Source organism: Pleurodeles waltl, chromosome 2_2 (genome assembly GCF_031143425.1).
Source record: "Pleurodeles waltl isolate 20211129_DDA chromosome 2_2, aPleWal1.hap1.20221129, whole genome shotgun sequence".
In the NCBI taxonomy this organism is placed as follows: domain Eukaryota; kingdom Metazoa; phylum Chordata; class Amphibia; order Caudata; family Salamandridae; genus Pleurodeles; species Pleurodeles waltl.
Window position 1 is genome coordinate 852,465,485 of NC_090439.1, and position 27,333 is coordinate 852,492,817.

Here is a 27,333-nt window from a genome sequence, read left to right on the forward strand (position 1 = left end):
ACACCTAAGATGACCTGCTTTTACACTCTAGGTAGCTTGGCACGAGCAGTCAGGCTTATCTGAGAGGCAGTATGTTAAGTATTTGTACACCCAAAAGCAAACGCAACAAATTCACTTTTGTGCACCTATCTATGATGGGGCACAGTTAACCTGGTCAGAAAATAGGAAATGCAGCACACTATCAATTCACGCACTATACAGCCATATGGAAAACCACATAGGCTGCCCAAGGTTCTTAAAAACATGTATGATCTCCCTATGAGACCAGTAGTCTCAAGTTTGATTTCCCTTACAGAACCCATCAGCAAATATGTGGAATGTTTCTTGAAACCTTTAGTTTCAAAACAACCTTTTCTATATCATAGATACAACTGATATGATATGTAAGATTGAAGGAATACGTTTTGATTCAAATAATGAGTGGTTGGTCTCTTTGAACATTGAAACTCTTTATACGAATAGTCCTCAGAATGATACAGTAGAAATGGTGAGGGAGTTGTTAAAAGATGAGGAGGGGAATTTATCTCCCTGTGCAGATTTTATTATAGAATGCATTGAAATTATCTTTAAAAACAGTATCTTTTTGTTCAATGGGGATCTATTCTATTAAATTAAAGAGGTCAGCATGGGAGCAACCTGTGCTCCCATTTTGGCATGTTTGTATGTGGGTTTCTTGAAAGAAAAACACACATACATTGAAATGGCCCAATTTTATGAAAATGTGAAGCAGTGGGTCTGATTTTTGATGACATGTTATTAATCTAGCAGGGGAGTAGAGATTAATTGGACTCGTTCATTTAATGGCTTAACTGTGGGGACCCTAATTTAAAATTTACCTTAACAGTTAGCCAGCCTCAATGTGACTTCTTGGACATAAAAATAAAAGTAGTAAAGGCAAAATTGGAAGTGGAATTATTTCAAAACCATTGGACCTAAATACTCTGCTGCACTATAAAAGTAACCATCCATGTTGCCAAAGGGATAATATAACATTTGGCAAGTTTCTTCGATTAGCACGGAACTGCACAGACAGGGCCAAGTTTGAGATACATGCCAAGGTACTTGAGGTGAAATGACTTGATAGAGGCTATAAGTAGAAACTAATAAAAATAGCCTATAATGTAATGAAATATTATAACAAAGATAGTCTGTTTGAGGAGAAACATAGAACACAGGATAACACTAGGAATTGGACACTTCTAAATGGAGGAACCAGTGGGAATTTGGAGAAGCCCTTCTTTGTGTATAGGAAGAAAAGACCCATCAAGAATTTTTTTACTACACACATATAGGGAACCCGGGGGGGGTACCGCAGAGAAATATAAAAGATAGAAGTAGACTCAAGTGGAATTTCTCATGTGGGATGTGTGGAAACTGTGGTAGTATTATGAAGGGTCAAATAGTGGAATTAAATGGAGGAAAACACAAACTTAACAATATGGAGAACTGCAGGACAAAACAATGTTGTGTATTTGATTGTTTGCCCCTGCAATAAGGGGTATGTAGGAGAGGCTAGTAAGGAAGTACGTTTGAGGTTAAATGAACATAGCCCAGCAGTAAGGACAATGAGGAAAAATGCTCCTTTGGTTGAACATTGGATGGAACAGAAACATAAGGAAAGTGATTTGAGATGTTGTATAGTGGAGAGTATAAAAGATACATCTAGGGGAGGTGAAATAGACAATAAACGAAAAAAGAGGTAACAATATTACATGTGTAAGTTCAGAACATATAAAGATGGTCTGAACAGCAGAGAGGAATGTGAGCGCTTAGTAAGATGATTGGAGGGGCTTCATAGCAGGGGGGATTTGTAAAGCACGGTTGAGGAGTTATGTTTACCTACACGATTGGACATTAGAGATAAAAGTGTGGAAAAATAAATATTTTAAGTGAGCTTTATTAGGAGTAGGGTGTTGCATTAATAACTGAATTAAATAATTTGATTGAAACATATGAATGAGAAGGAGTTTGGACAAACTACAAGATCACCACTGCACTCAAGGATGAAATAATTGTTAGTAGAAATAATGTATAAGAAGAAAGCACCATTTTGGAGGAAAGAATTATAAAAATAGGGGCAGGTATTGAGTACTAATATTAAATATTCATAGAGAACATTTTTATTGGAAACACTATTGTGGATACAAATCGAAGTATTTTTTTTGAGTGAAGAAAGTGATGCCTGGAGATAAGATGTGCGCCAATTTAGACATACGAGTACAGCGCATGAGCAATGAGGAATGTGGATAAATGAAGGTGTTGCGTAGATTCTTATTATCCTAATGAGGCTACTGGATTTGGGTGGCAGAATCACCTGAAATGTGGGCCTAATCTGGGTTTTCCAGCTAACTAGCAGTGCCTCATCTCTGCCTAACAATAGGGATGATTGTGGCAACTGGGCGCATGACAAGAAAGACTCCTCAGGGGAATCGTGGATGATCAGATCTCACCCCTTTCCCTCAGTTACGTTAGTCTCACACAGGCAAAGTCAACAGAGGCAGAATATAGTTCAATAAGGATTTATTGAAGTAACTGCATCGTAGATAAAATGGTATGTATTGCAATAACTAGGATGATAAAACACACTAAAAGCAAAAGGGTGACAAGGAGTGTGAAACACAAAAACAGTCCCACCATACTATCACTAGGAGTGATATATGTATCTTTCCTACCTAAGCTATGTTAGAGCACAGCCTAAACCGCCCTTCAGGTTTCCCCCCTAGGAAGACATCATCCCCCGTTCCGGAGCAAGGAAGCCTGTAGTCTAGAGAGACACCATCCCCATATAGGCCAGGGATTCGGTAGTCTAAGCAGGCTGCTGTAGCAAAGGCAATCAGCATGCAGTTGTGGTCGTCTGGCTGGAATGTATGCGACAGAGGAGTGTTTTTATAATAAAACAGTTGACATTCTAAGAAAGGGTCCCCACGTAGGAATGTGTATATTTCTGTGAATGTTGGAGACACACCGTACCACTTTTGCCGGCAATCCTATCTGACTGCAGTTTTGAGGAAAGCACAAAGTGAAATGAATGTCCTACCAAGAACGTAATGCTTTCCTAGGCGAAAGAACAACTAGATGGAGAAAAATAAAACAATACCGCAAATGTGGCTAACGCTATAAAAAAGTAAAGCGATGCTAAATATAATGTAACTGGGCTAAAAGGCACAACGGCAGGCCTAGTTTAGCTAAATAACGTGTCTAAAATATGACTAAAATAGCTATACAACAAAGGGGTTAAAGATGGCAGAAGTTTATTTAGTTTGAAGAGACGATGATGGAATTTGACTAGGTAGGTGCAATAAGGAGAGAGTGCCACCTACATAAATGGAGGGAAAGGTGAAAACTCTCCAGTTAGGAAAGATGGAAGGAGCGAGTGAGGGTTCATGGATGAGAGTGTGCTTTAATACGGGGGGCTTTTCCAACATGCCCCAACACATTTGGGAGTAGAATAATGATTAAACATGGTAGTAGGTGTCCTGGGAAATAACGGGTTCAAGCACAGCGGGGGGGGGGAGAACAGCTGATATGCCCCAACCCATATGGTGTGGAATTATGATTAAACTTCACACTAAATGTCCTGTTGATAATATTGAAAATAACAAAAGGAGTTGTTGTGTCTCAAGGGGTAAAAGGGAGGTGGAAGTTTGCCAATTATTTATTAAAATGAAATGCAGTGGTTTATAGAATCGGAAATGACTGATTTAATCTTCCTTTCCTGTTTTGTTATTTCACTCAGATTTGATTATTCTATATTTTAAATAAATGACACAAAGGAAGAACGTAGGATAATCTTGACCCTGTGAGGACTAAGAACAAAAAGGGTAGTGTTGGAACAGAAGAGGAGGACTGTATTTGAGAAAGTGGGAGAAGGTGCCAAAGGTCAAAAGAAGGGCAGTTGGATATGATAAAAAAAAGAATCCTGCATTGTAGGAGTAAGTTCTTCTCTGATACTATTTTCAGTAGAGGTTGGAATAAATCCCATCTATATGGTGTGGAATACTGATATGGGACAATCTGATTTGCAGATATGGAATCCTGAAGGAAGAGGAAGATATGCAGTGTTGAGGAACTCCCAATAGATAGAAGTAAGTGGGTGCATATGAATTCCCGACAGTAAAGAAAGAAAGATTTTTAAACTCATGAATAATAAGTCATTTAGGCTGTATCCTTGTATCTATTTAGTAGAGGAAATACTTTACCTACTAAAGAGACTGAAGAATGAATTGGCTCAATATCCCTGCACAAGAGGTGTAGCAAGTTGCCAGAACTAATATTTAAGGTAATCATTACACCAGTGGAGAATAAAATGAAGATATGGTTTAAAGAAATGAGGTTTAATGGAATTTAGGTGATAAGGCAGGGTCTTTGTGTGACTGATTGTCGGTTATTACATTGAGATAGCTGATGGTATCAGAAGTATAGTGATAACTGTAGTGGATATAATGAAGATAACTTTTAATACTAGAGTTCCAGGTGTGGTGAGTTGCCTGGTGGAGAAGGGATATGCACTTAAATAAACATATAGCCATTTTTGAAAACACCTCATTTATCTTTGCGTTGTAAATATTGTCTTTTTTTAGCTATTTCATATCCTATATGTATTGTGTCCTGAAGAAAATGGGGTGAACCATCTTAAGTACCACCGAAACACCACGTCGACATAAATAGTTTTTAATATTGTTTTGTAATTTAGGAAATTGGATGAAGTGCTGAAAGAGACAATACATTTTTAAAGCCTTTTATGAAACTGTATACGTTCTTATGAATGTATGAGTTTGTCTATAGATAAGACTAACATAGTTATACAACAGTGGAGTTAGTAAAAAAATATTTTAATTACTTTTTTAAATATATAAGTTGGTAGCTTAAGGATTTCATTTATGTGGTTTTTCATATGGCTATATAGTGTGTGAATTGATAGTGTGGTGATTTACTATTTTCTGAGCGGGTTACCTGTGCCCCATCATAGATAGGTGCAGAAAAGGGAATTTGTTGTGTTTGTTAATATGTTTACCCTGTCCAGTTTGGTAGTGGAGGGTACCTCTCACTGTTTGTGGAGTATTTTGTGTGTATATATATATATATATATATATATATATATATATATATATAATATTATACTGCTGCCGCCAACACCACCACCACCATATTTATCGGAAAAAACTGACCAAAACTACAAAAATGCAACATACATGGCAAAGATACACATTTTTAAAGATTAAATCCCAATAAAGCTCTTAGAGATGCAATAGCTCCAACTGGGGTAATCACAGGGTCGTTGACGGAGTCGTTCCCAACAGTCTGACGCCGCTCGCAAGGCCAGTCATGGAGTCGCATGGACCCCAGGTACAATACCTTAGCAATGAGGAAACCAAGACTTTGCACGACATCAGGAAGGTGAGGCATTGCTGGAGCCAGTGCGGCGTCGGTTCCTTACTGCTACTGGGGAGGTGAGGCTTCGGTTCCTTACTGCGAGGGAGGGGAGGTGTCGGTTCCTTACAGTTGCAGTAGGGGTGATGCGGCATCAGTGGAGAGGTGTCAGTTCTTTACGATCCGGCAGGGTAGATGAATCTGGTGGGTCAAGATGCAATGGGGTGACCTCTCGGGGTTGTGGTCACACCAGTGGGACACAGGCGCTGCAGTGGGGTCTGGTGTCACAGACCTTGGTGACATGGCACTCACAATATCGCAGGACTTCAGAGGCGCTGCAGCAGTTTCGGGCCAGCGGTGCCGGGTCTGCGGCGTCGGTTGTGGTTGTTTCACTTCAGTGGGGACCGCGGCTTTTGATGCAGGTAGCGACGTCGAGTAGCAGCGCCAGTTCTGTGTCATCCGGGTCAATGTGCCTCGTGGTTCTAGTTTTCACTAGAACTGACTTCCAAAGGCCCAGTACCTGAATTGGCACCACTTGGCAAATCAATCAAGAAAACCCAGGTGCTGGCAGACGAAGTCTTTAATGCCCCTGAGACTTCTAACAGGAGGCAAGCTAAGTTCAAGCCCTTGGAAAACCTTGGAAAGCAGGATTTAGAAAGCAAAGTCCAGTCATTTCACTCCCAGGGCAGAAGTAGCAGCAGCAGGCCAGCACAGCAAAGCAACCGGCAGAGTGGCAGGTCCTCCTCAAGCATCTAGCTGTGCCCTCAGTCCAGAAGTGTTCTGAAGTTGTGGGGTCAGCAGTCCAATACTTATACTCATTTCTGCCTTTGAAGTAGGCAAACGTCAAAGGAAAGTCTTTGTAGTGCACAAGACCCTGCCTCTCCTGTCCTGGCCCCAGGCACACTAGGGGATTGGGGACTGCTTTGTGTAAGGACAGACACAGCCCTATTCAGGTGCAAGTGTCCACTCCTGCTTCCACTCTAGCCCAAGATGACCCATCAGAATATGCAGGACACACCTCTGCTCCCTTTGTGTGACTGTCTAGAGTGAATTCGCAAACAGCCCAACTGTCAGTCTGACCCAGATTTGTATTCAGCAGCCAGGCAGAAGCACAGAATGGTTAAGCAAGAAAATGCCCACTCTCTAAAAGGGCATTTTCAAACTTATAATCTAAAAAACAAATTTACCAAAAGATGTATTTTTAAAGTGTGAGTTTAGAGACCCCACATTCCATATTTCTATCTTCTCCCAATGGGAAACAGGTCTTAAAAGATATTTAAAAGCAGTCCCCATGTTATTCTATTGGAGAGGTAGGCCTTATAATAGTGAAAAAACTGATTTAACAGTATTTCACACACCAGTACATGCCTAACTTTTAAATACACTGCACCCTGCACAAGGGTCTGCCTTGGGCCTCACTTAGATGTTACTTAAATGAAGTAAAAGGGAAGGTTTGGGCCTGGGAAGGGGGTGCACTTGCCAGGTCGAACTGGCAGTTCACAACTGCCCACACAGACACTGCAGTGACAGGTCTGAGACATGTTTAAGGGGCTACTCATGTTGGTGCCACAATCAGTGCTGCAGGCCCACTAGTAGCATTTGTTTTACCGGCCTTGGGCACCTCTAGTGCACTTTACTAGGGACTTACCAGTACGTCAGATATTCCAATCATGGATAAACCAATCAACAATACAATTTAGACAGAAAGCACTTGCCCTTTAGATCTTGTCAGCAGTGGTAAAGTGCTCAGAGTCCTCAAGGCAGCAAAAACGAAGTTCAACACAGGATCATAACAGGAGGTAAGAAACCAAAAAGATGGGAAACCACAGCAAGAGCTGACAGGTCTTGTACTACTCGTATAATTTTATGTGTAAATAAATAAATACATTTAGGATTGTAAATCTATGTTTTGTGACCTCCACAGCTAAATTATGCCTTCTGTGCACCTATGCTGAATTTACATGGGCAAATGGCTTTGGTTATCGGGCCAGAAAACTTGCAGAAACCCCTAGCAACCACATAACATTTATTGGAAAGGGATTAGATACTAATGGTTATTTTTAACACATATGTTCATCAGACTCAGAAACTAATTAATACAGGATTATTGTTCATAATCAAATGGACATGTTAATTACGGAATAAAAATACTGCATTGTATACTAATTTTGTTTTCTGGGCATAGAGCCTCCCACGCCCTGCTTTTAACCCACCATGTTCCCCACCCTCCTCCCTCATCAGGTTGCTGTAATTTCCATACAGGCACTTTGATTTTTATTTACTTATATTTTTTTACTGCGTTTAAGCAGCTCAGACTTGATTCCGAAGGTATTGGAGTGATTTACATGAGCACCTCTTTCATTACACAGTGACACATTAATTTTTAAACATGTTACACTGTGGCGCTAGCTGCTTTGCAGTATGGCTTACAGTTTAAAAAAAACAAAACACTGTGACTTGGCCAGCTGTTGTGGGGTGTTGGTTAGACTCTGAGTAGGGTGATTGGAATGTGAGATGACTGGTGATTTTGAGAATATGAGGTTTACAACGCGGCATTTGGAGTTTGTTAGTTGGGGTACATGCTGTATCAAGTTGAGTGTTGATGAGATCGAGGAGGGTGTTTGGATTATTTTCATGATTGAATTATCGTAGAGGTTCATGTTGCAGAAGATGGTGGTGTGGGTGTATGGAATGGATGAGATGGTGAGGAGGTTTGACAATTTGTCAATTAATTCCTTGGGCTGTCCAGGAGGCCTTTAGATGAGGTAGGAAGTGGTGGACTCATCTGCAAAAAGTAGGATGGGAGGAGTTCCATGGAATTAAATATTACTTGTTTAAATGTTTTGCAAGACCCAGAGGACGACAGCAATGTCTCCTGCCTTGTTGTGGCAATGGTACTAGTACAATTCAGTGAATGCTGAGTAGGTAGAGTGGAGGAACTGCGCATGTGCAGGAGAAAATCTTTCTTAAAGATTTATGTGGATTTTTGCTGTTGTTATTAGAACATGTTGCTATGAGTCTGTCTTTAAATGTCGATCAAAGTACCCTTGCTGGAAAAATTAGACATTTGAAACAGTGGACATGTGAATTTGTACGCTCACAGTTGGTAACATATAAGTGAGGCCAGTGACCTTGATGCTAGGTACAAATTTCATTTTCGTAATTATATTAAAAGTAGCCAGTTTTATAGTGCACACCACATACTGAATGTCTCTTGTTGGTACTTTAATTAAAAAAAAAAAAAAAACGTGTATTTACTGAATGCTAACAGCCCTTCAGAACAATGAAAAAAGCTCAGGTGTTCTTTCATCATGTCTTTCCAAACTTTAAGAAAACTCTTTGAAATGAGACCTTGAACCTCAGAATTATTTCACTAATGCTCAACCTATTTTATATTGTACTAGCAAGATATCTTAAGGTAGCAAAAGCAAATGTTGGAAAAATCTAGTTTTTCCAGATGGAAGTGAGAGCATAAGTACATGGCTATCACCCCTGGACTACCCACTCGAAAACAAACATCGCATATGATTCAAGTGATCTCACCATTGAGATACACTGTGCATTTGTGTATTTTGAAGAGGATAAGCACTATTACTAATTGGGTAGGTATTTTCTCTTCTTAATTTGATACATTTACACTCCTAGTCATGTTTCCACTGCATAGACAGCAGGGATGCTGAACCTGCTAGCTATCACTATCTAAAATAATGTCATGAAGCATTATACAATTGTAACATTCTCACAATTAGCAAATTCAGTGCATTTACTACTATGGTAAATCAAAATTTAGATTTTATTAAAATCTCTTTTGACAATCATTGTTTTAAATTTGCCTCAAAATGTGTAGTGTCTTTTTTTGTTCGACCTGTTGATTACTCTCAACCTCACAGATACAGATATCCCAGGAAATATCCTTGACTTTGTGACTGAGCCCGTCATGTGCAAATATTTTATTGCTCTGTATCTGTTGTATTTCTTTACAATCCAGTTCCAAGTCTTTCCTCAAACAATATCCAAATCAAACAAAGCCACCCAGAGTACTCATCAAGATTTTTAACACATACCGCTCTACAACAAACCCTATTTGCCATGTCTGTTTGAGAAGAAGGAGCATACTTGATATGCTCTCCCCATTCGAATCCACCACAACTCTTTGTTTAGGTGTGCTCAAGTTCTTCATACCTAACCAGGGAATTCCCAAAACGCTTGGCACACAATTCATTACTTGCGATAGTATATTTTTACTCTAACACTATCAGTGAAGCTAACAATGAAACCAAGGCTGCACTGAAAGTAGTGTGTGGTTGAGTGTTCAAACCCTTGTGTAGAAGAACATTAATCTCCTGTCTGCACAAAATAATCCTTCATATCCAACCGATGCAACACCTATTTACCACAAACCTTTAATTGCCTTGTGAACATTGTCTTTAGTGTCCATTGCAATGGGAGAAGTTAAAATGTCCCTTGTTCCTCAGTCGCCAAGACTCTATAGAATCCCTTGTCTTGTATGAGGCAAATCACATCTTTAGCACAAGGAATCTTTCTCATGTCTTTTAAACACTAATCCAATCATACACCTTCTAAAGAAGCCAGACTTGATTATAAAGAGTTTGGAAATGATTTTCCACTTTAGAAATCCATAGACTATCTCACAAGGTCTAGCTCACATTATTTGGCAGCCCAAGCAAAGCTTACTGATTACCTGCCATTGGATACCTCTCTGATGGCACAGAGGACTTTTGGACCTACTGCAAGGATCTTTTGTTTGACCTCATGGTCACAGGTTCAAATCCTAGCAAGTTCTTTCTGCCTTTTATCCTTCTTTGGTCATTAAAATGAATACCATTGACTTTGATACCAATAAACATTTGTTATTCATAGCCAAGAAACACTTATGGATAAATGTGTGCATCATAAACAAACATTATGTACTCTGCACTTTTGTTGCCAGCTCAGTTTTTATGTACCATAAAAGTAGCCTGGATGGACAACAGAGTGTTTTATAGAATGCCCGACAATTTTTTTTTAACATCAACATGATTACAAAACAAATGGTTAAGCTATGTCCACAGAGGGATCATATAAGTATAGGAAAGAGGTAACTTTACAGAAATGCATACATATGCGATGCAGCAATAATTCCATGTCCCTGGGGGGCGCGTAGGCTCACTAGATCACTTGTTTGAGGGAGAATTCATCATGATGATAGAAGGAACAATTACAACACAAGGGTTTTGTAGTGATGTGTGGAGTTTGTGAATATGGGTAAGTGGGAAGCTACGCAGGTTGACCCGGGGTGTAGGCAATGGGGCAGAAAGCTTTGAGTAGAAGAGGACAGGCGAGCAGGATGTTGTCTGTACCTGAATCCCCAGCTCGAAGGACCTGTACTGAGGGCATTGTCTAAAGAGTGATCCGGTAATTGCTTAATTAAACTTAGAGCCTGTTTATCTTAGGTTGACATCAATAGGGTTCTAAGTTAATCAAAATTAATATTCATATTTTTCAATGTGCTAGGCACCTTGCTCCCTCAAAGCTGTAGTTTGATAAATTTATTGATCTTTGTTGCCTGATTTAATCCATCTTCATTACTGTGTTGGCGTTGCATTATATTCACTATTGCTCCATTAAATGATTAATAGTGTTTATAGAATTTGTTGTTATTTTTTAAATTTGCCACACTTTGTATTTGTGTAATTCTCTGACCGTCAGGCCTGGGGACTAGCAGCCGCCTTCATGATTTGCGTATGCTGACTCTGCAGGTGTACTTAAAGCAGTGCGTGCAAGTGACAAAATTCTATGAATTACCCCCTTCATTTTAAATATAAGGTGGTGTCCTGAACATATGTAACAACTGTAAACGACTCTGAGTCCCATCCTCTGTAGTGTAATTTTCTTTTTCACTACTAGTGTCTGATTCCATTCTTCCTGTATAATTTACTACCGCTTTTAAAAGCGAGGGTTGCATTTTCCATATAACCTAAATGAAATAATACATTTGGGTTTTGTTTCCTGCTTTATTAGTGTTCTCAGAAAGCAGTTAGCCTACAGATGTTTTTTTTTAGCACAAGCTCACGGTCAGTTTATTTTGGAAGACGGGGCTGATGCCCTTGTGAATGATAACAAGAGTTTTCACTTTATTTCGCTAATGTCAAGGCTAGCCGTTGTTGGAGGTTTTTCACCATAAAAACAGCAGGAGAATTACAGCCATGCTTGAATGCAACAATGATTAGTTTAATACAAGACATTTCCAACAAATAAAACAAGCACAAACAATAAGAATAGATGTCGCCTTTGGGACCTATTGGCCTTGCCAATGATTTTTTTGCCTTGCTGTACAGCATCGCCAATGGCTAAAAAATAGAAAAATAAAAAAAATAATGGTGCTATGACACAACTGTTCTTTCATTGCAACACGAAGGGAATGGGGACAACACTAAGGGTGGGAAGGAGAAGCAATAGGTGAGAGAGAAGGGTACAGGTAAGGGAGCAAAGAGGAGGGTTAATGCTGGGAAGAGACGCAAAGGGCGAGAGCAGTGTTTTGCAGGTGAGGGAGAAGCACACAGATTAGAAAATAATGGGGAAAGTATATGAGGGTGAGCACAACATGGAAGAAGTCGGGTGAAGCATATAGATCGCGGACAGCCACAGGGATTGCAGGGGGAGAGCAGTACATGAGGAGATAGCTGAAAAACACATGCATTGCCATGGAGTACTTAACTCAAAAGAAAAATGTAATGCTTGAAAAGCAAGCACTGGAAGCATAGAAGCCATCCAATAAAGAGGGATGGTAAAGAGGCTGTCCTCCATGGGGGGGGTGACAACCACAAGAATTACAAGTTAGGACACGAATAAGAAGCATAGAAATATCAGTGACAGGAAAGCTGGCCAGTGGTGTGCAACGGGTGGGCTCCAAGCCTTTGTATTTTCTTGGTAAGCCCACAATATGTCTCACAACCGAAAATGCATTGGGCTTTCTAGTAGGCACAACCAAAAAGGACAATTATAGCTGCAACTGATTTCGAATTTGATACTGCTGGATTCAGGATAAAACATGTCATAGAAGAAATTCAGAGATGTTTTGCAAATCGCTAGGTCATGCAGTGCCTGTTTCATGAAATACATGCTTGGTGTCTTAAAAGTAAACAAATTTAAGATTCCAAAATCTTAGTGGGGAAATCTTGTCAATAATTATTAATGTAATAATCTACAACAGCAGTAAACAGTTCATTTTTAAAGTTTCTGTGGCCCACCCTTTGACACACTAAAGAAAGATGTGAGTGTGTTTATTTACATTGGAGAGGCAACATGAAAAAGATTGTGCAAAGGGAGAGTCGGTCAGAAAATACAGGCTATTCCTTAGTCTTTTTTTATCCTTTTATTCTTGGGCTCCTTCAGGGCACGTAAAAGCACAGCCAACACGTTTCATCCTATCACCCTATCACAGGCTTCCTTAGGGCAGCAATTATGTCTTGCTGCAGATTATAGCTTTTCATGCAAATGACATTTCTAGATTCGCCATTTATACATATAAAAGGCGGTGCTTGACAACATACATTTACAACAAATGTACAAACTCTGAAACCTAGAGAGGATATTAAATCCTTAGAAGAAGAAATAAAGGACCTTAATCTGAAAGAAGCTACAGATAAAAACTATGCTATCTTGAAAAAACAGCATAAATAAATGGTTAGAGACAGGAAATTGAGCAAAATCGCTAGGGACAACTGGGACTAAAACAATGGGAGGATCTTTACGTTTGTCCCTAGGTTTGATGCTGTCACAGTTCCCAAACCTAGCATTCAACAATTACCAGGGACGGGGAGCCTCTCAAATGTAGCTAGTAGTTAAGATATGTCCTCTATTGAGGAGGCAGGCCCAAGTGATATGACCAGCCACATTGTCCAGTCGAGCTGCTCCTCTACTTTTTTGGAGGCGGTCCTAAGATACCATATAGGGAACAAACAACAGAGACTAGCTGGTAAACAAGGAGAAGGGGGAGGAGAAAAAATAGATTGGGTTCAAACACAGAACCAGAGAAAGAAAATGAAGAAATAATGGCATCTAACCTGATACCCAGCCAGGACTTAACTCTGGGCACCCTTACTGTTGACAATATAGTCATCAATTTGTCTGATCACGTATTGAACAAATATGAACTTTTTATTCTGAATGAAGGACTTGGATTTTGTCTAATGTCCTATGGTGTTTCCTCTGATTTGACACTGACTTTTTCAAATTTGTACATAAAGTCAAGTTAAAGTGTAATTTTCATCTACATAACTATAGCAAACCACCAACTGATGTGAGACCTGCACTGTCAATTTTATCTGTTTCCCGACTTAAGGACTTCTCTACAATGCTATTGAAAGATATTGAAAAGCTCACTATTGATCATCTGGCCCATGATCCTGATTTCACACATAAGACGGGTGAACCAATGAGGTAAAATCTTTCCACAGGTAACACACTAGCATTGAACAGCATTAATGTTTTCTGGAAACATGTGACTGAGGAACTGTTTATACTTGAAGACAAACTCATAAAAACATGACACACACACACACACACCAAAGACAACCTTACCAAACATGAAAGAGCTGCACTATCTAGTCTGAGCGAGGATACTTCACTGATCATCGGTGAGGCTGACAAAGTGGGGAAACCTTGTTCTGATTAACTGAACAGATTATGAACATGAGGTCCATAGACAACTAGGCAATGCAGTCTGTTATGAAAAAAAATTGCATAATCCGTATATTGATGCCAAGCTACTTATCAATGACAAGCTGGCCCACTGGCGAGAGGTAGACTTACTTTCAAACTCAGAGTTCTACTTGCTAAAAGTTGACTGTTCTAGATTTCCCTGTCTATATTTGTTGCCCAAAGTTCACAAGAAAGAACCATTTCCTTCTGGATGATAATTTCTGGGATAGGCTCCCTAATGGAATGCCTGTCTCAATTTCTGGACTCTTTCCTCAGACCACTGGTGTTAAGTCTCCCTTCGTTTGAATGCAACACCACAGACATTGTTAACAAATTTGAGGACCTTATATGGGCCGAACCCATGTGGCTGGTCACATTGGATGTGGAGTCCCTATACACTGTATCAAAAAAAGAGTATGGATGACTGGCTACCGATTTTCTTTTTTTTTTTTATCTCTCTCTCTCAAGACGGAGAGCAAACTATCTAAACATATCAGAATGCTGTTAGAAATGGTAGACCTGATCCTTACTAATAATTTCTTTCTCTCGATAAGGATTGGTTCCAGCAGCGACAGGGCACGGCTAAGGGGGTCAGAAATTGGCAGGGTGTCATTAAAGTTCCGCCTCCGAAAGGACATGAACACCAGTATCTGAAGATTGGCAGCACAGTCTTGGTTCTTCAAACATTCTAGCTTAATTTCTAATTGGAGATTAGAGTAGACTGCACATTCATGTATTTCTGCAAGTTCCTAACTTCGTTTTTGTAGGCCCGATACCTATGTATCCCTATTTCCCTAATCTATTAGACCTTGCACCCATCCTGGTCACTACAATCTCAAGTCTTCTTAGTACCTTCTCCAGGTTTTCCTTAAATGCAGCCACCTCTTTTACCTCTTTGTTACCTGTAGTTTCCTCATGGCTGACCCTAGAAGGGATTGATCCTGAAATAAACCCTCATCTTGTCTCTGTTTAATGTCTTCAAGAGGTCTGCCACCAGAAGGATATTGCATCATTCCAGGCATAATGATGGCTGGTTCCTCTAATAAAACTGCATGGGGTACTCCAGAGGGATTGGCTCAACTGTATGACTTGCCTGCACCATTTATCAGTGGACCGATGATGTTAAGATTCAACCAGCCTGTCAGAGAGCACCAATTGTGCGCCATTTGTTGACAACAAGGATGTAGAAAAATAAATCAATTAAACAGAAGTAAAATAGCAAGGCATTACAAACAAAAAGTGATAACACTCAGGTGCTGGGGAGAAGATGGAAGAGTAGCATCTCCATTAGGTCCCGCTCGGAGCAGTCATGGGGAGGCCACGTTTTAAACCTTTAGTACAATTAGTAACATTTTCCGATGGCTCCTGTCTACAGAGACAGGTATAGAAAAAAACATAAGTGGCCTTGCACAAAGCACCATGAGAGCCATTCTGATGCCAGTAATATTGAAGGAAGAGAGTGCTTTGGGCACAGCAGAGCTGAAAGGATGGAGGCCATAACTGTTGACTAAGTCTTGCATATTTAATGTTGTATTTATGCTTTCCATGTTTTTTTGGCATGTCCTTAATGCCTTTCATCTTTTATCTGTTTGACACATCTTGATCTTTATTTAGTTACACTATCTTCTAATGTAGTTATGTGATCTTTACTGAAGCAGTTAGGATGGTTACTTCTTCTCCATGCCCTCCAGCATTGATGAAAATGTACAGGCGGCATTAGCTCACCAAGCTGTGGTGTTGCAATGCCAACTTTAGTGGAAGGGACTATATTTTGGAATCAAATGAGAGATCCTTTGGCTGGGAATTTTACTTGGTTTCAGTCATGAGATGGGTAAATAGTCTCTGGGAAAGAAATCCCTCCAAAGCAACTGTGGCATGCTAGCTCCTTTGCTCTACCGCAGAGCTACCCGCTCACCGTTTCAGAAGTTCGAGCCCTGTTAAATCAAGATGGTACTCCTCATTTGCTGATTCTGAGGCAAATAGCAACTTTTGTCCCTGCAAACTCAGCAGTCATTAAACTCAAGATACAGAGCTGCTCTTTGGCCCATAGAAAACAAATTCTGCCCATCCTCAAGGAGAGCATGGTATATTTAGTGCCTGGCAAAAACATTTGGATAAAGTTGCAGACAAGGTGGTGGAGATTGTCAACTATCTGTGCGCTTTTTGCCACAATGGACTTAATAGTGAATTTACCTGTGCTACTTGTGTAGCCCTTCCTTTTGAATGGCGTTTCAGCTAATAAGGATACTTTAATTGACATGATGGTTAAACACATACACATAAATGAAAGAAGTTCTCAGTCTTTTCTCTTCTGGGCCAGAAAATACAGTTCTCTGAGAAATCATTCACTAAAACTCTGTTTATCCAGGAGAGAGCTTTGGATGTTAATGCTTAGATCTCTCAGCATGTTATTTTACTCTGGAGGGATGTCTTCAGAGGTAACTGGGAATACCGAGAGCCTGTTCACTTTTGTTACTTATCCGTATAGCTTCATGCATACTTTTTAAGACACATTTGTTGCGCAGTATGGTAAAACAGAATATGCATGATGCAGGGATTGGCCTGTCTATATTTAGGGCTCGCTCAGCCCACAGACTCAAGCCTTTAGAAAAATGTGACTGTTTTCGGCAGATTATTTCATTTTATGCTTGTGGGGTGAACTTCCTTGAACATGGCGGAAAGGCTTTAAATACACAAAACTGATGTGTAAATAGTAACCTATCCTTGTGTCAAGATTTTATTTAAAAGAAACAGAGTAGTGTGCCACTGGGTATATTCCTGCCTCAAAAGTTAAATCAAACTACATTTCACATCTAACAGAAAAAAAGGTCTAAAAATCTTTTCTAGAATAAAAAAATCCACAGTATCCTAGCATTTCTCTCAGTAGTAGATATGTAAACAGCTTTCTATTCCTCTTATAGGCTTGGAAACCTCACTATATCCACATGTCCCAGTTGATGCAAAGTTCACCACTCTTTGTTCCACATGCTGTATGCTGTTCATTTGATTATTTTGCAAAGCATTGCCCTGTTCTTCCTTTGGAACACTGTGCCTATGTTAAGTTCAATGCAGAACTTAAAAACATTCATTTCTTAAACAAAAATCGTATTATCCTTTGATGTTTTGAGGGAACTTGTCATTTCTGTTAGCAGAAGCCATTTCACTGGAAAATATATTTAGTAGACTACAAAATCGTAAGCCCTTCACCCCCCACCTCCCAAAAAAGGAGTGAGGGAGTGAAACAAAAGGGTAGCTTTTGCATAGTCATTCACATTGGAATTCTCACATTGGAATCAGCATCAGGTTACAGACTGAGGGCCTCAGTACGACCCTGGCGGTCTATAAACTGCCAAGGTCGCGGTGGCGGTCAGTCTGCCACATTAAGACTGTGGTGGTTGTGCCACGATCGGACCACTGGCACCGACAGTTTCCCTCCACTGGAGGGGCTGGTGGTGCTGGCGGTCCAAATCCGCCAGGCCAGCGATGCATGCAGCGCCGCCTAGGAGATTACGAGTCCCTTTTCTGCCAGCTTTTACAAGGCGGTTGCCACGCAATGTAAAGGCTGGCAGAGACGGGGTGCAGGGGCCCCCAAGGCCAGCCCCATGGCGCAATTCATTGCAGACAGTGAATTGCGCGACGGGTGCACCCTACGCGCCGTAACATTGAGCCGGCTTCAATGTTGTTGGTGGTTTCCCGCTGGGCCAGTGGGCAGAAGCTCTGTTTCCGCCCACTGACCCAGCCGGAAACTCGTAATGGGGCCCGTGGGAAGGCGACCGCACTTGTTGCAACCTGACCGCGGGATTTCGGCAGACCGGCTTTTCCGGCCACCTAAGTCAAAATGACCCCCTCAGTATTAGAGAATAGGACAAGTGTCTTTTACACTTTATGCCTCAGACCCTAGTTGAGTCCGTACAGCAGAAGTTCATTCCCTCAGTAAAATAAAAGTCCTTGTTTGTCAAAGTTTGTGCTTTCATACAATATGTGAAAGGCAGGAAATAAATCTAAAACAACCCTTAAACTTTGCTCTTCAGCTAGACTCCGGCAGCAATATCCCAACACAGCACAGGGGGCTTGGGGTTATCTGAAGAGGTAAGCAGACCATTAAGGAGAGAGCTAGAAAACACATGCAATGCTTGCACCCTTATGGAGTGCTGAAAGAAAAAGAAATATGAAGCTCCCTAAAGTGGAAGGATACAAGTCGGCCAATTCAAAGGACCGTAGAGAGGCTTTGCTCCTAGGGAGGGATAAACACAAGAGGCAGGCAAGCCTTTGAATAAGAAGTAAACAAATGAGAGTGACAGTAAAGACAACCAATGCTAAGCAGTTGGTGGGCTGTAAACAATAAGTATACAGTAGATCTTTTACGATCAGATAGCTTACGCTGTCTGGTATGTGTGACCTAAAAATACATTATATTAAATCATCAGACTAACATATTTATATTTTGGTCTTGCCTGTTAGTGCTTTGTCGGCAAAAGCCTCATAGGGTATCTTACCAAAAATCTACAGTGTGCCTAGAGCCCACCCATGCTTACTATTGTGTTTAAAAAAAAAAAAAAAAGAAGTTCTTGTGTTCAGCTAACATTAAACTATTTTATTTTCCCGATCCAAGTGACCATTCGATCGGTAAATAAAACAGAAAAAGATGGAGCTTGCGACATTTCCAGAAAATCGTCGCTTCACCACGTTTTCTTTTCTTCTATTTCATTGTGTAGCCTCAGTAAAAAGCCATTCAGTCAAAAAGCTTCTTACATTACAGGTATTATGAATGCAAATAAAATGCAAGTTATCCAATTTCTTTGTTTATGGGCCTACTAAGTTTAAACCTTTTGTTTGAATTAGGATTTTTCTGTGACATGACAGAGGAAAGAATCAACAACTTAAATTCTGTTTTAAAATCAAATATTGAAATCTTGGATGATGTATGCAGGCTGAGCAGTTGTATCTGTTTATGGCTTACAGTGTGGTAAACTCAAAGTGAGATGATGAAGCAAGAGTACTTTATACCTCATTGAAAATTAACAGTCAATGTTTTCTAAAAGTAAAGTATATAATTGGAGACTAGAAATTAATTGTGATTACGCAATACAGATTTTCACACTGAACATCTTTTCTTAAAAGCACTAAAATAAACCTTTTCAATGTATAGGTACAGTGGCAGAGAAGCAGCAGCGAAAGGAGGTGGCTGAGAGTGACATAGCGGAGATGATCATAAATGAAATATCCAGAGTGCCAATACCCTTTGGAATATTTTCAAACTGTAAGCTTGAAGAATTCCTAATACATTAGTTGTCAGACAGGTTGTTGGCTTCCTCTTTTCTGTCCCTGTTGAGCTCATGATGGTTTTCCCGTCTTTTCTCCTAGTGTCTCTTTCCTCGTGGTGCAATACCTCCTTCCTTCTTCATTCTTTCTGTTTAGTCTTCCATAGCATGCATGCACAGCAAGCCTATCTCACCTTTGGCTCCCTTCTGACACATGTGACATGTGTCCACATTTATGGTGTTTTCCCTTTCAGTTGCTTATGCTTTCTTCTGTTGCTCTAACCTTTCGCTGACCTTCTGCCAATGAACAACCAGTTGTCTTCATTTGCATGTTGCCTACTCCTACTGTATTCTCTCCATCCCCCCTATAGCTTTCTGGACAAGCCTTGCGCTCCAAAGCCTCCATTACATAACTGTCCTTGCTCTACGTATGACATCCTTAATCTGCATTTTGTGCCTTCCACCTGACCATTATTTGCCTTCTGTTTAATATCCTTTTTGGGCTGGTGTCATTCCTGAGATTTCCATCACTCTCTCCATCACTCTGTCAAACAAGCAAAAGGCTTTGGTTTTGCATGTCACTTTTAATGATTTACTGTGCTTTCTAGATTTGTTAAAATGTCTTTTTACAATGATCAACACTTTCACAGGAATCCAAAAGAATATTGAATTTGTTTTCTGTTTTCCAGCTGGAGCATGCCAACGTTTCATGAAGCTTTTCTGTGGCTGTGTAGCTGCTGTTAGCTGTGGCTTTCTGTATATCTTCTACCTCGTACAATCCTACCCACAGAAATTCTTGCAATCCACGAGGCAGGTAAGACAGCCTAATAATAATTCAATATTTCTACTCACTTGGTGTATTTTATTTTATGTTAATCTTGTTTTGGGACTGATCAACAATTAAGCAATCAGCACAGCTTTCTGTTGTGTTTTTGTAAGATGGTCAGTTGATAGAAGGTATTTTTCCATTAATTTGCCCCCCAAATGCTTCCTTTTTCACTGTAACTTGCCATCAGAACTACCTGCATGGTGTGTGAAACTCAGTGGCTCGAAGCAATCCTTGTAATAAGTATTGCTGTTGTCCCTGGATTCACAGAAGCCTGTTTTTTCACTGCATTGCCATGTACTTCTCCTTGGACTTTGACTTTCAGGGGATAGCGCAGTCAAATATTCAAGGCTCACTCTTGAAACTTGTTACAGGGCCAGGGCCTGTTCACCTCACCAGTTTTAGTTTGTTAGTGACTGGCTGTTTGCGTGTCTCATTTTTAGGTCTCTTCTACCAGATAGCGCAAGCTGTCTGTTTGCCAAACAACCTATTGTCAACTGACAGTGGGCTTAGACCCTGCCCATTGCTTACCATTGGTTGCCTTTATTGCCATTCTCATTTGGTGTCTTCTTATTTGCTAGTTTGTGTGACTTTTCCTTCCTCTTGTGTTTGTCCTTCCCTTGGAGCATGATGTATTACTTGTGTCCTTCCACTGCTTGCTTTTCAGGCAGTCTTTTTCTTTTTGGTTAACCACTCCATGAGAGAATACATGTGTTTTCCAGTGGTGTCTCTCGTATTCTCTTTCCCACTCTGCTGTGCTCCATGTTGCTTTTGCTGTCTCACATATTTCTCCCACAGCCCCCTCCGTGTTGAGCCCAACCTGTTGCTTTCTCGCCTGCGTGCATCCATGTTGCTTTCTCATACCTGTGTCATGTTCTTATCCCCTTGCTGTCTGTGTTGCTTCCACCAGACTAGCCTGGGTGTTGCTTCTGGCCAGTTTGCACTCCCTCTACTTGCGTCCTTTGTGCTCTCTCCGCCATGAACTTTGGGAAAATAAGCTTTCCTGCTACTTTCTTCTTAGTTTTTTTTTTTTTTTTTTTTACTTTACTGATCCAACTGTGGTTGGTAAATAAAAGGAAAATAGAAGCTCCCACGTCATTTTGTAGACAACCATGCGTACAAAACAACAGGTCATCAGGATCATATTGCCTCTTTTTCTTTCTTTCTTTCTCCTTTTTTTTTTTTTTTTTTTTTTTTAGGGATGTCACACAGCATCAGGGATGCTGTGCATCATCTCAAAAAATCATTGGCAAAGCCAGTAGATCCCCAAGATGAGGCATTTTGGCTTTGCTAATGTTTGTTGTATCTTTCTTCCAGCTTTCCCTCTGAGCTTACCGACCTATACTGTCTCTGTAGAAGACACCAGGAGTCACTCCTGGTGGTTCAGGGATTCTTTCGCCCGAGCTGGGCTCTTTTCAACTCCTCCACTTCCTTTCCCTTTCCTTTCATGTCCTTTGTCCAGCTTTATATTAGTGAGGTGTTATCTTGGAAAGTTGAGAGCAGCAGGCTAGTTATTTGTCATTAAAACATGCTTTTTATTCATATGTGCCATATCATTAAGGCATAAAGCAACACGGGAAGATCACACCCTTGCTTTTATGGCAGCATAGGTCACCAATTTGAGGGGATGGGCAAGAAGACTAGCTCATTGTTGCTTACTGTTTTGTTGGCCATGCCATTTGCCTCAGACTCACTTCTCTAGGGCCACTGACTGACCTGCTTGAACTAGTTTGGTTTAGGGAAGGTGAGCACAAAAGAATCTTCTGCTCCATTTCAGTGCTTGTGACACCCATACTTTGCTATCTTTCTTCGTTTTTGTTAAAAAGCTTTGTTTTAAGTTTTTTTTTAGTACCAATATACTAAAAATGATATAAAATCAAGCTCCAGCAATGATATTCATCACTCGCATTTTCCATATCGTTAAACATTATTACAGGACAAGCACATGTGGGCATTACAGCAATGTTCATCAGTAATATTACTTTAAAAAGTACATCAATTCACACCTTTGCCTGTATGAAGATGGGGAGGGCACGTAAATCATGTATGTAACAGTAAATCAAACTGTTTATCTAAGCTTTTACTGTAGGTCGTCTGCCGCTTTCCCAGCAGAGAGCCATTTCTCATTTGGCCAGTAATGGTGCAATTGCCGGATATCTACGTGTCACCACCGGCATGTCAGACACACATCCCAGCAATGCCATCGGGGAAGCGGGGTTTAAGTCCACGTCTGTCATTAGTGAGAGGTGTATGTATATATCCCCCCAATATTGTTGGACAGTGGGGCAACGCCAAGTCATGTTTGCAGTGTTCGCATCTGGCCCACCACATTTGGAACAAATTGATGATCTGGTGGAGTCAAGCTTTGCCAGCATTGCCGGAGTGACATACACCCGCTGTAGAAACTTAAAGTGTAGCAGTTTATGGCGGTGGTTCAGGGATATGAGTTTTGGTTGAGTTCAAAAGTATTCCCAGACCTTATCAGGGATTGAGCAACCCAAGTCGACCTCCCAGCGAGCCTGTGTTTGCCCATCGTAGGTCCGCCTCAGGGCCATGCAGCTTTGATATAATCTGGCAATAGGGCGCCCCTCATCAGCTGTGGGTATCAAAGTCGTCAATGGGATGAAGTCAGCGGGGACCAGAAAATAAGAGGGAATAAAGGCGCTGAACTTGCTGTGTAAACGCCAAAGGATAAATAGGTTCATTGGTGTGGCTGTGGCGAATAGAGTCCCCAGTGTGTGTCAGGGCATGCCCATTGGGGAAAAAATCTCCAACATTTGTGATATAAAATTTTAGGAGGGTGCGCTGTACCACCTGTTACCGGGTAGGTGGAATCCAAGGGTTGGTGAGCATTTGAAGTGCAGGAGAACATAATGGTCCGGTACCCAGTGATCGGTAGAACTTCTGCCAAGCCCAGCATGTAGAGGAAAGTGGTTGTATGTCATTAAGGTTTAGCTTGAGGCCCTGTGGAAGGAGAGAGGATAAAGGAATGGGATCAGAATGATCCCTCTCAGGTAGATTGTGGGCCACCATGGCATCCACATTGAACAAGTGCGCAGCAAATTGGACCTGTGCAGCAAGATAGTAGATTTGGAAGTCATGCACGCCAAACCCCGTCATACGGCAGGATCAGAGTCGCCCACCTAATACGGGCCCGCCTCCCAGCCCAGACCAAGCAGGTTAGCAGGCCCCGGATCTAGGCAAAGAAGACGTTAGTTAGTGGTATGGGAATGTTTTGAAAAAGGTAGAGAAACCGAGGGAGTACAATAATTTTGATAAGAGCCACCTGACTGGCCGGAGACAGTGGTAGCTTTATCCACCTCTCAACCTGTGTCGTTAACTTCTCCATGGCCGGCCCATAGTTCAGACATATCTGCTCCGTGTCCTTGTGTATAACAATACCTAAATACCTGGCTGTGTCCTCACACCACCTGAGCAGGACAGTTGCTCAATTCCATTGTGGTTGCGGGGGTGAGTGGAAATATCTCAGACTTCGTCCAGTTAATATGCAGCTCCAAAAACTCTCCAAAACGCACAATTTCGGGAATGGGTGGCCAGAGGTTCGACTGTGGGTGCTGAATGGATAGTACGATGTCTGCTTACATGGTAAGTAGTAGTGGGTTATGTTTGAACCAAAGCCCCCCTGCATATGATTGGCTTGCAGGAATCAGACCAAAACGTCCATAGCTATAATAAAAAGTAGGGACGACAAGAGGCACCCCTGCCTGGTTCCCCGGGCAACATGGAATGCATCTGTAACCACCCCATTTACTCTTAAACATGCAGTCGGACGTGAATAGAGCAACAGGATGAGTGTTATAAATCCCTTACGGAGCCCTATTTTCTCTGGCACTGCCCGGAGAATTGGCCACTCCAACGAGTCAGAAGTCTTCTCCGCATCCAGGAGAGCAACGGCTGCTGGCACAATGGGAGATATGTGGTTTACAGATGCGAAGACTGTGCAAAGATTGAAGGCTGTGGATTTGTTGGGGACAAAACCTGTTTGCACTGGGGAAATAATCTTGTCAATTCTCAGTGCCAGCCGTGTTGAAATGACTTTAGCTAGAATGTTATTATCGAAGTCTAAGAGGGAGTGGGACCTATAGGATGTGCACTGCTTAGGGTCTTTATGTGGCTTTAACAGAAGTGTAAATACCTCTTCTCATACGATAGGCGGTCAAGAGCCTCAGCATACATCTCGAAAAGATGCGGGGTTAGTAAAGACTTATATGCTTTGTAAAAAAGCACCTGTGAGGCCATCCAGGCCCCGGGGCCCTGCTCCCATCCAACGCATCTATGGCCTGCCCAATCTCTCAAGCCGAAATTGGCTCACTGCGAAATTGGACCTGCACATCATCCACCCACGCCATTGCCACCTCCTGTAGGTATGCCGCCCTATCCGCGCACCACCCCATAGAGAGTGGTGGAGTGGAGCCTACTGTAATACTGCAACAGCATCATAAGAGTGCTCTTAGTATCTGTGACAACAACATCCAGTAGTCAATACCAGACCACGTTGCATGTGGGGCAGAGTGGAAAGAGAACGCTGGGGTAGTCGGATGTAAGTGCTGCCAGGCAAAAGGTATCCCCAAAGTTCCAAAGCACGCTAATAGCCCGGGGCTTGTTAGTGGGGTGCATGCCTGTAGAATTAAACAATGGGTCTTGTATCATATTGAAGTTACCCCCGCCCCCCAGTCAGCATGACAGCAACATCAAACCTGTCCTTAATGAGGAGATAGTGTGGAAAAAATCCAGGGAGTCTGTATTGGGCGCATAGACATTCACCAGGAGGACATCATACTTGAGGAGACAGGAGACATCCATGGAGTATGACGTATCTACCGTCTTTGTCTTTGAAACTAGTGAGGAGTGTAAAGGGGAGCATTTTGTATATGAGCATGCATACCCCTCTAGAGTAGGAGAGCTGTAGCTGGAGAAGTATCTGTGTTGCCCCCAGGACTTGGCGAACACTGGTGAGTCCCTTGGAAAATGATGCATCTTCTGGATAAAGGCAATCTTGGCCCTGTGCCTATTTAAATAGGCCAGCACCTGTTTTCTCTTTCATGAGTTAGTCAACCCCCTTACGTTACAAGTTTAGCATGAAAGGTTGATAAACATGTCTTGGGCTATATCGGTCATGTCCCAAAAGTAGGATACCAGGTATGATAATCAAGTGTGAAAATCCCTAACATATGTGTTGTTGCTCGGTTAGTTGTGGACAGGGGTTAACATTTATTATAAACCTACAACAGAACAACAATCATCCCAACAACAACCTCCCAAACACACCCACCGAAGCCCCCTCAACCACCCATTCAGTAAATCCTTGTGGAAAACTCAATAAAACATGCATCTTAGAACACTTAGCCATGGTATAAACCAGAGGGTGTGGCAACACCCTGGCCATCGGTGTCCAGAGATAGAGGTGAGATCTAACAGTGTGTTCATTGATATTGGGCACATAGGCACAGCAATATAGTCAAGTAGCAGGTTAGTGCTATACAGCATGGCACCAGTGTACCACTGTGTAGTGGCCAATCCCTGCCTCCACCTATGTGGCTGATCCGTCACCAAAGAGGTCCTCCCTGCATGAGTCTTGCGAGGCATCCACAGCACGATCTAAAGCATGGGCAGGAGAGGAGGCGGGATCAGTAGTATGTGATTTGTAAAAGGCTAGCACCTTGGGCGCATTGTCAAGGATACGGGCTTTCCCCCCAATGTCTCTGCGTAGCCTTGCGGGGTATAACATGCCATATCGAACCCCCCGTTTATGAAGTAGTGTTTTGACATCTTGCAATTTGCTGTGGGCCTCCTGTACCATTAACATGAAATCAGGATAAATTGAAACAGATTTTTCCTGATAGTTCAGTGAGCCACGTTCACGCACTAGTCTAAGCTCTGTATCTCTATCCCAGAAGTTAAGCAACTGGGCGATGAGTGTCTGCGGGGAGGCACCCGGTGTGGGCCGAGGGCCCAAGGATCGGTGTGTTCTCTCTACCACAAATGTATCCATTAAATTTTGACAGTTGAACAGGTCTATCAGGAGTCGCTCCACGAGTTGGTCCGGGCGTTCCATGTTGGTGGATTCTGCAGTGCCAGTTATGCGGAGGATATTGCGGCGCGATCTTGCTTCCAAATCTTCATTCTTGAGTGCCATTATTTTAATTTATGCACCCGTTTAGTGAGTTATGTATTGCCATCTTCCAGTCCAAAAATGTGTTCCTCTGCTCCGTCCAGGCAGGTGGCTAATTTTCTCTCCCATCCTGCCTAATCTGCGAGCCAGTGCGGCAAACCTGGCATCAATTGAGCATAACCCAGTTAGCAGGTCGTCCATTATTGCAGTTGTCCTATTCTTGGATTCACCCACAGTCCGATCTGGGCTGCGGGCAGTTGCCCCCAGGGTCCTCGATCTGCTCCACCCTTTCGAAGGGGATTTTCTGTTGGCTTGTGTTGCCCTTTCCCATGGCAACTGATCAGCAATCATTGCACTGCAATGGCCCAGGCCTCCACCGGGTCACGGTATGTGCCGGACACCGCAAGGGCGAGGGGGTGGGTTGCAGGGCCCGCCTGTGTGCACTGCCAGGTGACAGATGGTCCATGTGCTCTGTCCCACCAGTGCCTGGGGCTCACGCCAGTGATTATATCGCCAGGGAAGGGGGCTCCTTCTGTCACCACTGTCTGTGGGGGGCATGCGGTCCGGCGTAGCGACCAAGGACAGGCCGCTGCTGCTGTCACTGCTGCAGGACAACTTTGGGTTATATGGTGACAATGCTTTGCCTGGGCCCAGGCGTTGAGCCCACCACCCAAGGACAGGTAAAAGCACACACGACGCACAGTGACCCGTTGGGGGAGGGCCGCCTTCGATGAGCCCAGGGACACCCACAGGCGTGTCCCTGGGCACCACGCCTGTGAATGCACCTTCACTTCCACACCGGGTCACTCACCGCCTGCCTCCCGGCCTCCGATTTCTCTACCACTCTCTCCAAGGTCTCGGCATCCCACTGGCCGTCAGTGTCATGGATAAGTTGTTCGTTGTGTGGGCCGGATGCCCGCCTTGGACCCCCCGGCTACGGAGGGCCCCGCCCAGTGCTCCGCTATCTTGGGAGGAAGTGGTTGGCCCAGGAGGCCAGCAACTCAAGTGGCACCCATCAGCGGCAGGCCCCACTAGGCTGC

The 27,333-nt window shown here is 42.3% G+C and overlaps 1 protein-coding gene across 3 annotated transcripts in view; it reads left to right on the forward strand.

The window, feature by feature from the left end:
- DPY19L4 (dpy-19 like 4) overlaps positions 1–27,333 on the forward strand; it is a 516,401-nt gene that overhangs the window by 15,750 nt on the left and 473,318 nt on the right. For all 3 annotated transcript variants that reach the window (XM_069220490.1, XM_069220492.1, XM_069220491.1), the window contains exons 2-3: positions 19,223–19,333; positions 20,024–20,148. In XM_069220490.1, coding sequence (XP_069076591.1) covers positions 19,223–19,333; positions 20,024–20,148 — 236 coding nt within the window. The remainder of the gene's footprint in view (positions 1–19,222; positions 19,334–20,023; positions 20,149–27,333) is intronic.